Source organism: Cornus florida, unplaced genomic scaffold (assembly GCF_030987335.1).
Source record: "Cornus florida cultivar Cherokee Brave unplaced genomic scaffold, ASM3098733v1 CherokeeBrave_3.0.0_Hap2_Chr10, whole genome shotgun sequence".
Lineage (NCBI taxonomy): Eukaryota > Viridiplantae > Streptophyta > Magnoliopsida > Cornales > Cornaceae > Cornus > Cornus florida.
Window position 1 is genome coordinate 103,293,135 of NW_026775580.1, and position 13,138 is coordinate 103,306,272.

Sequence of the window (13,138 nt, forward strand, 5' to 3'; positions counted from 1 at the left end):
AAGTTTCGACCAAAAATCAGAAATTGGAGGAAATGAAGTGTTTTACATGTAAATTTGATAGTTTTTTTTTTCGGAATTTATGTAAATTTGATAGTTGGGAAAAGGTTTAAGTTATGATTGCAAAGATGATCACTAGTTTAAGTCCATGGTATATGCTTCAGGTTTTCTTCTCACTTATACTAGACTAGGCTCTGTACACCATTTGCAGATCTTTCAAGGTGCTAAAAGTATAGTTTTTCAAGCAACTAGTTTTTAGGATTATTCTACACAAACACAATATCAATTTCAATTGGTCTTCAGTAGTTTTTAAAATCAGAGACAGTTGTGTAAGTTTCAAAATGAATATTTAGAAGGGGAATTGCATTTAACTGAATGTGTGGTTAGTCTACCTTTTTAATATCAGAGACAGCCGTGTCTATAAGTTCCAAAATGAACATTAAAAAGGGGAATCACCTTTAGAAGGAGAGTTTTTCAAGCAACAAGTTTTTAGGATTATTCTACACAAACACATTATAAATTTCAGTTGGTCTTCAGTAGTTTTTAATATCAGAGACAGTCATGTTTATAAGTTTCAAAATGAACATTAACTGAATGTCTGGTCAGTATAGCTAGTACCTCCACAGCAACTCTGCTCGTGGTTTTCTTGTTAATGTCTGAGTACTGTTATCTATGCCAGCAATGTTGCCAATTTGCTGATGTAATCCCTCTGTCAATCCGTCCTGACTGTTTAAATTCCTCATAAGCATACTATCTTCACCATCATCATTTTCCCTCATTGAAACAAGAACCATTCGGAGCATACACAAAAATGGTTGGTCACTGTCCAGCAACTGATAAAGTGCTGTCATGCCTCCCATTCCGGTACCAGATCCTCCTCCGATACCAAGACCACCACCAAGTCCAGACTCATCTAATAATAGAGCTTGGAGCATGACAACTGATTTTTTTATTAAAGGAAGTTCAATCCAGTTTCCATTTGCATCTTTCTCCAAAGCAGCTTTCCAAGATTCCCATCCACTGCCACCACCAGCAAAGGCTGTTGTTTCTGACGCAAGCCCAACTCCATACCACAACCGGCTCCTGGATTTCCAACCCTCTGCTAAATCTATTGCACAGCTCCCGTAAGACACGAAAGCACAAGAAACAGATTCGTAAGGTTCAGCTGCAGCAGCAGCAGTAAGCTGTTCCATCACTGCTGTAGAAATTTGGCCGTCTGCATCAGCCATTGAAGTAAGTACCTGAAGAAAATCACAATAGGTTTAGATCCGAAAAGAGAACTACCAAATTGAATGGGAACAGAAGATAACAATGAGATATTAAGCTATAAAATTGAATTTAAGACCTTTCCTTAACAAACCCAACCTTAACAAATCAATATATATCAGAACCTGAGAAAGAACGTTGAGCTAATTACAGGTGATTACGTAGCCAATGGTATAGCGGCATAACAAGATAGATGGAGAGCCAAGAATCCCCTAGTTACCTCTAACCCAGACTCATGCTAGATGTTCTCCTCAAAATCTGCTGCCGTTAGTCAACAAATCTGTTCGTGTGGAAGTTGCTTTTGGTATTAAAATCTTTTAGAGCTCTTCAAAATCAATTAATCAACACTAAAAGTTCACCAAGCATCAAGTGTATGATAATGAATAAAAAACAAAGAAATACAAGCAATTGGTTTGCTAGAATTCACTCAAAACTTTTTGATACTCAATATCTGCTCGTGCTTCTCTTATGCTTGCATAGGTGTTCTGAAAACTTAGGGTGTTTATCTAGAATATTAAAGCATGGAAGGATTAGATTTAAGAGAGTTTAAGTCATATTTGGTAATTGCCTCCTGCAGGTTCCGATTGATCAAGACTTGGGTTCGAACAATGGAACCTAGTCCAGTGGGTTTCCATTGCTTTCAATCAATCAAGCTCTCTTGTCCCAATTCAATTAGAACTTGAGCTTCTGAAACAGTTTCATGCATTCCAAAATGTATTTTTTTGGATCAAAACATGTAATTCGAAAACCCTAATATGTTTAATGAATAAATGATTGCCTATGAATTCTAATTTATGTGACTGCAAAATTTGAGAATGAATTTACCTTTGTGTCCTTGTTGAATCTTTAATTTACCAATTCACCCTTGAACAAAGGTAATTCAACTGACTTACCTAACTTTTGAAACATAAATAAATTCTAGAATAAAACATACTTATTCTAGTTTTGTATGAAACTAGAAAGCACAAACACTTCTCTGAAGGAGCTGTATTCATCACAAACATTCCTGACACGTATGTGACAATTCTTGGACGTGCCCATAATTTTTTAAATTAAATGTAATTATTTTGAACACTTATTTGACAATTCCAAACACTTCCCGGATACTTGGTTGACACATCCCAAACAATACACAACACAAACCTTATATAATACAATCTTAACGAAAAAAATAATAATAATAAACATCTTAAATAATACAAACACAACTAGAGTAGCCATTTCGATAATTTTGGAAATACTACGAACACGTCTCAAAAACATAATTTTTTCATATGGTCACAAGTCAATCATACAATTATACTTTTTCATATAGGAAAAAAACACAATTATATTAACATGTAGTGGAATATCAACTTTATATCATATAATCATTGCCATATTCACATAACTTTATCTTCTAAATTATGCAGGAGTAGCTCTTAGCGTAGAAACTAAAAAATAATTAAAGTTCTATAATAGTCTTAGTCAATAGATGTATATAAGTAAAAACTTATATTTTAATATAGCTGTGTCCACAACATCCTTGTCCTACTTTTTTAGGATTCAGCATGTCAATGTATCCGTGTCGTATAATGTCCATATCTATGCTACTTAGGTACAAACATAAATCCCATTAACCTAACAGTACAGATACTGTAACCAATCCTATCTATCCAAATGACCAAAAAGAAAAGGTTTGAGCAGAAATATAAAAAGAAGAAAAATGAGAGAATTGTGAAAAGGCTTGAATGAGATTATCACTCATTCACAGCTAGTATTTATACATAAAAAGAGCACATGCTCGTATTACAAGAAAAGAAATTAAATCAAATCTAAATCAAATCACAAAATATTCTATGGCATATTCTATAACATATTCTATAGAAAATCAAATTTCTACTAATACGGTAAATAAATCCATAAATCGTAGCTATCATATCTCCTAACTTCACCCTTGGTCGACTAAGATCAGGGGCCCAGCTAACACGTGAAACACTCCGCCTGGGGAGTACGGTCGCAAGACCTAAACTCAAAGGCCATGACGGGGGCCTGCACAAGCGGTGGCCCCTCAAGTTGGTGTGTGGATATCTAAAACGTCCAACTTGGACAATGCATTCTCAAACACAATCTTGCTTGTTGACGCCCTTTGTAAAAATGTCTAAGAGCTTGTGACAAATGGAGTGCAAATCTGACTAGCGATGATTTTCTCTCAGATGAAATGCCGATCAACAAATAAAAAATGTCTCCTCAGTCCATAAACAATTAACAATGTCTCCTTAGACCATAAATAACCAACCATGTCTCCTCAGGCCGTAAACAACCAACAATGTCTCCTCAGACCATTTCCCTTCATACACATGTTTAAAATATGTAGATGGAAGAATCAACAATGTCTCCTCAGACCATTCCTCTTCATACATATGTTTAAACAATGTACATGAAAGAATCAACAATGTATCCTCAGATCATTAAAAGAAACAACTATGTCTCCTCGTACCATTTATGAATAGGTGGTGCCAAACTTGCAACGTCCTCATTGATGTCGAAACACCCTACCCACCTGATAACTCCCGGATGGGCGATGTCACCTTAAAGGCTTAGACCATTCCCGAATGGGTGGTGCCGAACTCGCAATGCCCTCATTGCAATCGGACCACCCTGGCTCTGATACCAAGTAGAAATATAAAAAGAAGAAAAACGAGAAAAATGTGTAAAAACTTAAATGAGATTATCACTCATTCACAGCTAGTATTTATAGATAAAAAGAGCACATGCTCGTATTACAAAAAAGGAAATTAAATCAAATCACAACATATTCTATGGCATATTCTATAGTATATTCTACAGAAAATCAAATCTCTGCTAATACGGTAAGTAATTCCATAAATCGTGGCTATCATATCTCCAAACAGTTTGTAACTAACTTTTATCACTTTTTGCATTGCTATCCTCCTCACTTACATTCCATTCATTATTATCATTAGTTATTGGTAATATGGGAATAATCAGACAACTAGCAACAATTTATTTCAAAGAAACAAAAATATTGAAGAAACCACATAAAGGATTTGCTTTACAATATATAGATATTGAAGAAACAAAAATATTGAAGAAACCACATATACATATTTGGAGTCAATAACTTAAAAGAATTTACTTATCTGTAATAATGAGAAAGAAAATCTACAACACAACCTTTAGTAAGAAGATGTACTTGGTTAGCTTTTGGACAACATAGAAATAATTGACGAGCTTCAATCTTGCAATTAGCCAATCATAATTTACTCTTCTTTGGTTATTGCAAACTAATAATTAGTATTCATACAATTTTTTCTAAAACTATCTAACTACATTGACTAAGAACAAGCTATCTCCTCTAGTAAGGTCCATGTGGTGGCTTATGCATGAAAAAGTTCAAATATTGTCCAACAGAAGGTGCTCCTTATGACAATTGCCAACCACAGTTACCACATAATCAGACAAGACTAACAGAAGTATGCACGTTAGAAGAGTTCTCAAGTTATATACAAGCATGTTGCTAGAAATTTGCCAGGCTTAAAATGTGCGGAAATAAGCAACTCCATTGAATGGCTATCAAAGTATCCTTCTTTGATAAAAAGAATTTGAAGGAGAAAAATCAAATATTCCCCAAAAGTTGGAATTATTTACTTTCTTAATCGAAGTGTATATAATGTGTCCATGAGTTGTTAGTACCAAAAATTGTATACCCAAAGAAGTTTTCAAAATCTCATGGCAGCAATTATGATTTTTTAAGGAGTAGTCCTGATTTTTCCTTCATTAAACGGTAACATTCCTCAAGAATTTTTCCAAATAAATTTGGTGTTGCCTCTAAAAAATATCACAAGAAACTAAAAAGAAAATGAAGGATGTGGTTGCTCAGAGATACTAATTCTATGCTGACAAGTTGACAGAAGATACTTATGGACTTAAAGAAGCATTCAGACATAAACAGATATGACAGATTCAAAACTACAATAGTGAGAACTGGTTAATTAATCTTTAAATTCATCTATGAGTGGATAAATAAAATTTGTCAAGTATGCACTGATACAATTGTATACATACATCAAGAGAGAGTCCCCTGGAATCACTAGACGGTGACTTGTAACCAGCTGAAGCTTCCAAAGATTGCCCACCAATCATAGTTGCATTCGAGTGCTTATCCATGGGCAAACGTGAAGCACTATAAAGTTTGCTTTGTAACCTTAAATGATCTTCAACAAGCATTAGAATAACAATTGAATTCTCCACCAAAGCCACAGAGAGCTGAGCAGCGTTCTCAGCTTCTGCCTTAGCATCTTTTGGTGACAACCCCTCAGCTGCAACACCAGCAGCTGCTGCAGCGATTACTTGAGTCTGCTGCACAAAAAAAAGCTGGATGTAGACGTTATTGTTGTATTTATTGAGCAAAAAGCTTTCCAACTTTATTCAAAAGAAAAACAATAAGCAAAGGATAGTCGATAGTGGCCATCATTACTGAGAAAAATGATTTCCAAAACAAAGAATAAATTATGAATTAATATATCTGGAAGAACATACAGTAGAACCAACATGTGAAATAATGCATTTAAAAATATGTAAAAAGGAAAAAGAACAAAATAGAAGGAAGTTGAAATTAAGGTCATAAAAAGTTAGACAGGAAAACAAATTCATGGATATATAAGACAGAAAATATCATAGAAAGAAAAGCAGGCACTTATAAAAGGATCAAAAAATTTCTGAAAATATGAAGATAACTGTTATAAAGTCCTCATCATTGCCTGCAGGGTCTCTTGTACCCTCCAAGTTTTGGGGGAAGATGGGGTTTAGTTTAATCATTTGATGGATCTAGTATGTTCAGCGCATTTCTTGTTTTCCTGTTTTCTGGTGATCCTCTTCCCAACCCCCCCACTTTTTTCTTGAATATGAAGGACTGTTAACTTCATTTCTATTGTACTCAGTTCCTTATTTAATGATATGTTGATCAGCTTTAATATCCAGGGAAAGTAATTGTTTAAGGGACAAGTTACTTTCATTAAGAGTGTCCTCTCAAGTCCAGCACATGTTATGTCCATTTTCCCCATTCCAGGTTTAGTTGAAGAATTGTTGGAGAAGCTTCACTTCTTATGATATGCATGTGTGTATTCTTGTTTGCGTGTATCTTTGTTTTTATATGGCTGTGTGCTTCATATTTGAAGAGGAGTGGGTGCCAAATGGGAATGAGATCAAATAGTAATTGGTGGAATGGATTACAGTCTGTGGCTTGATAATAGAAGGGGGACTAGTCATCAAGAAACTGAGATTGTTCAAACAAGCTCTTTGGAAAAACCATTTTGGATGTATGCGAAGGAAAGTACTAGCTTATGGAGGCAAGTGGTAGAGAAAATGAATGGTTTCATTTATACATCTTTCTAATGCGACCACTGTCTTATAAGTTGAAATAATCGAATTCAAAATTTTCTTGCACTACAGTGGTCATTGCTTGGTGGAATGGTAACCGATGTTTGAGTCTGACAGCAATCACTTTGTGTAAAAATAATGCCAAATATAAGGTCCATCTCAAGTATTTCCCTCCCGGCATCCCACATAGGCAAGGCCAGCACTGAGTAACTGCCGTTTTATTTTCTCTCTATCTCAAAGTATATATACTTCCATCTCCACAAAAAGCGAGCTGACAGTGGGTGGAGGAGATTGGCATTTAAATGAAGCCTGTAAATCCTAAGGGGCAGTAGAGTCTGAAAAGCCACTAGAAAGGGTTATCAGGTGTTCTAAGTGTATGTCATGTACATTTTGGGGAACAATGAAAGAGTTTAGTTTTGGCATGATCCTTGTGCAGGAATGGTCTAGTTAAAAGGAGATATTTCCAAATCTATACAATTGCAGCAAATAAGGAGGCCTTAATAGCTGATTGAAACAAGATAATGTTGCTTGGGACCTCTTGTTTGGCAGTGGGAATGAAAGGCAATACACGCCTTCTCCAACAAGCTGTCCACCCGTTTAGTCTTGAAGGATTCCCTGTGATAGGTTACCTTTTACTGGGAGTTAAAAAAATAAAAAATTGCAGTTTCCCTTTGAATCCTTTAAGGAAGCCAAGTTCCTTTCATCTGGTGGATAGTGGTCTGGAGAAGATTTTTGACAATTGATAAATCAGTAAGGAGAGGCAGAAATTCTTCCTACTTGGTACTGCACTTGTAGGAGCGCTGAAGGGACAGTGAATCTGTGGAGCTTGATATACATTATAGGAGCCATTCTGTAATAGTTAAGCTCTTAAAGCAAGTTAGTGCTCTAGATTGGTACCAAAGTTTCAATTCTGGGAGGCGGGTTTACTTCTCCATCTCTGCATTTGTTCTCCTATTTGATATGCAAGTTTGTGCCTTGTTCCGGTCATAGTATGATTAGTTTGTGTCACCACAAGCAAGACAGGTTGCACATGAGGGATGCTGTTGGAGCTTGATATCCATTGTTGGGCCCATTTTGCTTAAGCTTTTAGAGTGATTGGTGTTCTAACAGAATAACCTACTGATACACTACTCAGTGACAGAGAAGTTGTGAGCTTTCCCCTATCCTCTTCAGTATTCACTAAGTCACACCAAGCCAAGCTTTTGATGTTCTGACGAGCTAGAAAGGCAGTAAAGTGAGTATGAGAGTCACATCAGTGTGACAGATGTTCTTGTTACGCCTTGTAAAGGTGTCTGGAGTAAGCCATGGGCATTCTTTTGAAAGGGTGGAAATGCTTATCTTGAAGTGAAAGTATTTCTTGTCAACTTCCCTTCATTTTTGCTTTACATGGAGATCCTCATTGATTTCTTTAAAGAGATGAGACTCGAGAGTTTGTATAACTTAGCTTTTGTACATATGATGTCTAAATGGGTTGTGTCCCTACTCCAGAGTATTGCATTAATTTGCTTCATCTTTCCCAAAAAGAAATATTTAGACAAAGAAATTGTAGGTTTGAAGAAACAAGGTTACCTGAACCTGCAGTTCTCTGGCAGAAAAGTCCAGCAAGGCACCCAACAGCTTTCTTTTAAAAATAGGCAATGATTTCTCGCGTCTTCAGAACATGAAGAATATTAGATAATTAAAATAATCAATGATCAATAACCAGGTATCATTTAATACAAGAACAGCAGCAATTCCTGCAGAAAACTTATCAAATAAAGACACAACCTAAATTTATCATGGAAGCTCTAGCAGAATTCATTTACAGATACAATAATCCAAACAAAATATTTGTACACCTATTGATTGTCAAATAGCATAAAATCGTCATATCGCAGCATCAAATAAACAAAAACCCCCTGACTTCAGCTTCTTGAACAGGAGGGATATATTTAATAGGATTTAAAACAAGCACTTCCTTTCATGCACTCCAAAACATGCATGGATCATTATGTATGAATTACAAACTAGTCAATCACGATTTAATCATGTTTTACTAAAGTAACTGATGTTATAAGAGAAGGAATATGGAATTGACCAATATAATTATATGAGAATTCCAGGATTTTATAAGAATCTCATCTCAGATTCAATTAGCTGCAGAGGATGATTTAGTTTGGCAGCTTTCAAATGGCCCTCTAAAAATTAGCTAATTTTGGGATAAATTCAGAACTCACCATTGCAGAGTGCTTTGATATGATATTGTTTGGTTTCCTCACCATGAATCTAAACATGCTTTCTTCTTTGGTTGGCCATTCAAGATAGACTGCTTACTCAATGTAGAAATATGAAAATGGGCCTGTTGGTTAGAAATATGAAAATGTAGATAGGGGTCATTTGTATTTTGACTGTCGTTTTACTTTCAGAATATGAAGATCTATTGTTGCTAAAGGGGTTATATAATGGCCCTACTATCAGTGGTCAGAAATCATAAACTAAATGGTTTTGATACTCAAAGGCAAATCTCTCCTCTCTACCCTCAATCAAATAGCTTTTGCAACTACTATCTATGTTCTATGGAAGGAAAGAAATAGCAGGTTATACTCAAATGAATTCAAGGATGTTAACTCCCTCCAAAGAGATATTGTGGAAGTGGTTAGATTCAAAATTTCTTCCATGCAGAATGTGGATAATTCTCCTACAATAAATGGTTATGAATGGGGGATTTCTGAGGGTATCCTTAAATCTTAATATCTTTATGGCTGCTTCAATTGTGATTTTGATCTTATCATCCATGCCACTGTGTAACTCATGTTTACAGTAGCTGATCAGATCTTATGCTTGAGAATGTTATCCTTTCGAACACTTGTGTAACTCATGTTTACAGTGCTTGGGAACATATAAGGTGGTTATTCTGGTGTTTTAATTGTTCTGGAGATATAAGTTAGCCTATATCTGGTTCTCAGTTCAGCAGAAGGTCATTGATATGCTTCACTTGCCAGTTTGTAGTTATTTGGACATTTGCAGAGGACCCAAAGCTTTCAATTGAACTCTGGTAATAACAGTAAATGTGGGTGGATGCTGCAATTGGCTCTTCTTTGCTTGCCTTGTCAGGATTTTTCTGACTGGGTGTGGATCCTCACCAATAGATAGTATAGGAATGGTGCAATTACTTGGCTTCAGTTCTGTAAGTTTGTTTTTCTGGTTTTTCTTTTCATCTCTGTTGTATGTTTGGGTGTCCTACTGGCTGTGGTGCTCTTTTTGGTTTCTGTTTTCTTGGTGGACATGGGGTTTCCATAATCTTTTGTATCTGCCTTTGGCAATAGAATGTCCATGAACAAGTCCTCTGGTCTCTAATGATGATGATGAGAAGATCTGCAGAATTTCTTAGTAACAGAAACCTCCACCCTAACAAACCAAATATAGCAACAAAAACATAATGCCAATAACAATCCCAAAAGGAGAAATAACCTATGGATTTGTAGTTCATGTGTCTTACCCACATTTCTTATTGATGCATGCGCCACAAGTAATAATCTATTATGATATGGTTCACACATGGTATCAATGTTTGTCAACCACATACATGTTATCAAAATAAAGCATGCCACTGACACCTATAGCCAATTAAACATAACAACAGTTTACCCTGTAATCAAGGCAACCGATACGGATGTCCTATTGCTAAGCTGAAACTTTTACAGAAATGTATTAAGAAGAATTTACACAAGTTTAAGAAATAAATTTCCTTGTGAAACCAATTCCAAGATACAGGGAAGAAGAATTGAGGATGTGGAATTCAAACCAAGATTAGGGAATTAAATGGTTTATAATGAGGAAAGTGGACAATATGAAACTTGATTTGAACTATTAGTATGATACCCAAAACCACTTAAAGTTGGATCAAATTTTTTAGAGTGTTACAGAAGACAGTGTAGAACTTCATTTCAACTTACATCGATGAAAATCATGAACTTATGACTATTAAACTGAATACGTGAATTGTCTCAGCAATATACAAAAGTACCTGATCCGTTGGTCTCCTGTGCTAGATCCACCCACCATACAAAGCCATTCTGCACAATGAATTGTAGCTTCAATATCCTGTCAAAGGGAAGTAATAACAAGACGATATAAATGAAAACAGTAAAACTAGAATTTGAATAAAACATCAAAATGAGATGAACATAATTTAACAAAAATGATGTATGTTCTAGTCCAAACAGTAATAAACATGACAAATTAACAAACTCGTGTTCTCTTAAAAGATCTCACATTACATCTTTTGTTGGTTAGTCAACTTAACATGACCCTACAAAAGAGAGTAGAAATGAAGAAAGCAAGAAAATTCTATGCCATGATCTACAAGAGCTAAACCAAAAACAGGGCTACAGTTATATCATTATAATTTTAACGCATCATTTAGCTTTTATATACATCATCTGGACTTGGTTCCCCCTCCCCCAGTGCCTTTGAAGTAACAATTTTATCTAGCAAGTAGAAAAATAGTATATAGCCTGTAGAAAAATAAGTCGATAAAAACTGCCAGAGACATGGCAAAGGCGAAGAACATTACTGCTGAACAATCCGGCAGCCAAAACAAGTCACAAATAGCACCGAGAAACCCTTAGCAACATTTCAGATGCTAAGGGAATACCCCAAAATAGGGGTCCGAACCTAGGAAGAGAAATTAGGCTATGATACCATGTTAAATTTGAATGTGCAAATATAAAATGTAAATCAAGAATAAGCGGAAGATTGAAAACACAGAGATTTACATGGTTCGGCACTAAGGCCTACATCCATGGACAAAGAGCCACTAAGGCCTACATTTCTATTATTCAGATGTATTTTTGGCTTGAGTACAAAGAGCCTATATATAGACATGGTAAAGATAAGAAAATATGGAAGGTGTACAATAGTCAAAGGAGGCATCGTGATTGGTGGAGGATTTTGCTCCACCGTTATATGGAAATATTTATAGTTGGAAGGAAATTGACCAGATCATCGTGATTGGGGGACGATTTTGCTCCACAATTATAAAGAAATATTTATATATTTCAACATAGCCAAATTCTACTTCTCTTTTTGTTCTCATCAGTTCGATCCATTATTGCATGAGTTTTACAATAGAAGTTGTCTAACACATAGAAAGTAAATATTATCCCAAAAAAATTAATAAATAAATAAATAGCAGCATGAATATTAAATATCAAGTTCAAACAAATGGGAGTACAATATTAGCCTGCAATCATTCACATTGATTCAGAGTTGGATTTTCTGTGATCGTAAAGGGTTAGGAGAATGGAAAGGAAAGGAAAGGACTAACGTTAGCAAAGGGTTTTTTTAGCATTCAAGCATACTGTAAATGCTAGATGAGGAAGACATGGGAACCTCTCCATACACAAAATTCACACACACACAGGCCCTTTACAATTGTTCACATTTATTTTGGATGACCAAAATGAAGGCGGCTATACAACAAGTGCAATAACAATAAAGTGACCACAAAGCCAAATACAGAGAGGCTACGGAGATCTACCACAAAAATAGAAATGTTCTTGCATTTAATCATTCCCAACATGTACAAGAGGAATCCTAATGAGTTCGAAAAAGCCCTGTCAAAATAGAGATGCACAGATGCCTTCCAGAATCCAAGTCACCATTATGAGATCCTACACTAGGTTTTGAGATATGTCTCGCAGAAGTTAGGATCCTCCAATCTAACCACCCCCGCACCCCCCCCCCCCCCCCCCCCCCCAACACACACACACAAACAAAACAAATGTGGCAGTTCTTGGTAAACTTGTAAACATCAGCCAAATCAGTCAAATAACAGGAATTTTAAATGGGATCAACCAGGGCCCGTTTGCCTCAGTCTTGACTTGGTTGTCTTGCCCTTGATGAGGACAATATAACAATTTCACTCAGAAAACTCAAGCTTTTTTAAGAAACAAATTGAATGTTTTCCTAAAATGTCAATCTTTCTGATTTTTCATTACTATTATACTTCTTGGATTTTATGTTTTTATTATTACAACATTTTTCAAAGTTAAGTTGCAAGATTACTGAGCCAAGCCAACAATGTAGTCAAAATGCCAGCTTTTCAAGTGACCAAATTATCCAAGTGTTCAAAAACTCATAGCATCTAGTACCAACAATTATAAACGATAATGGAAATTCATTACTGGAAATATATGTAGCCCCAAGACTTGGCCTATGTCTGGAAACAGAATTAATACGCAAAAATATACAACCAAATAGGGGCATGGAGTGGCGATGCAACTACTTCAGGCTTGCGATTCGACAGTAGCTTAATACATTGTATTCATTATAGAAAAACCAAAAAGACAATAGGACGCAAATTGAACCAAGTATTGGGAGTCTCAGATTTGCCAGGTTGCCAGTGTGCACAAGCTCGGGTAGAGTTAAATCAAACCCCTAAATGCATTTTCAAGCTCAAGTTGAGCTGTTCTAGACAAGTTAGATCTGCTCCACGGCTTGGGTCAGCTTA

At 35.8% G+C, this 13,138-nt stretch overlaps 1 protein-coding gene across 1 annotated transcript in view; it reads right to left on the bottom strand.

Annotated features, from left to right (window-relative positions):
- The window catches only part of LOC132276567 (BEACH domain-containing protein C2-like), a 49,368-nt gene that overhangs the window by 21,822 nt on the left and 14,408 nt on the right, over window positions 1-13,138 (bottom strand). Inside the window, exons 8-11 of the mRNA XM_059778048.1 lie at window positions 10,652-10,728; window positions 8,215-8,296; window positions 5,332-5,622; window positions 616-1,238 (exon numbers count right to left, since the gene is read on the bottom strand). Of these exons, the coding sequence (XP_059634031.1) occupies window positions 616-1,238; window positions 5,332-5,622; window positions 8,215-8,296; window positions 10,652-10,728 (1,073 nt within the window). The remainder of the gene's footprint in view (window positions 1-615; window positions 1,239-5,331; window positions 5,623-8,214; window positions 8,297-10,651; window positions 10,729-13,138) is intronic.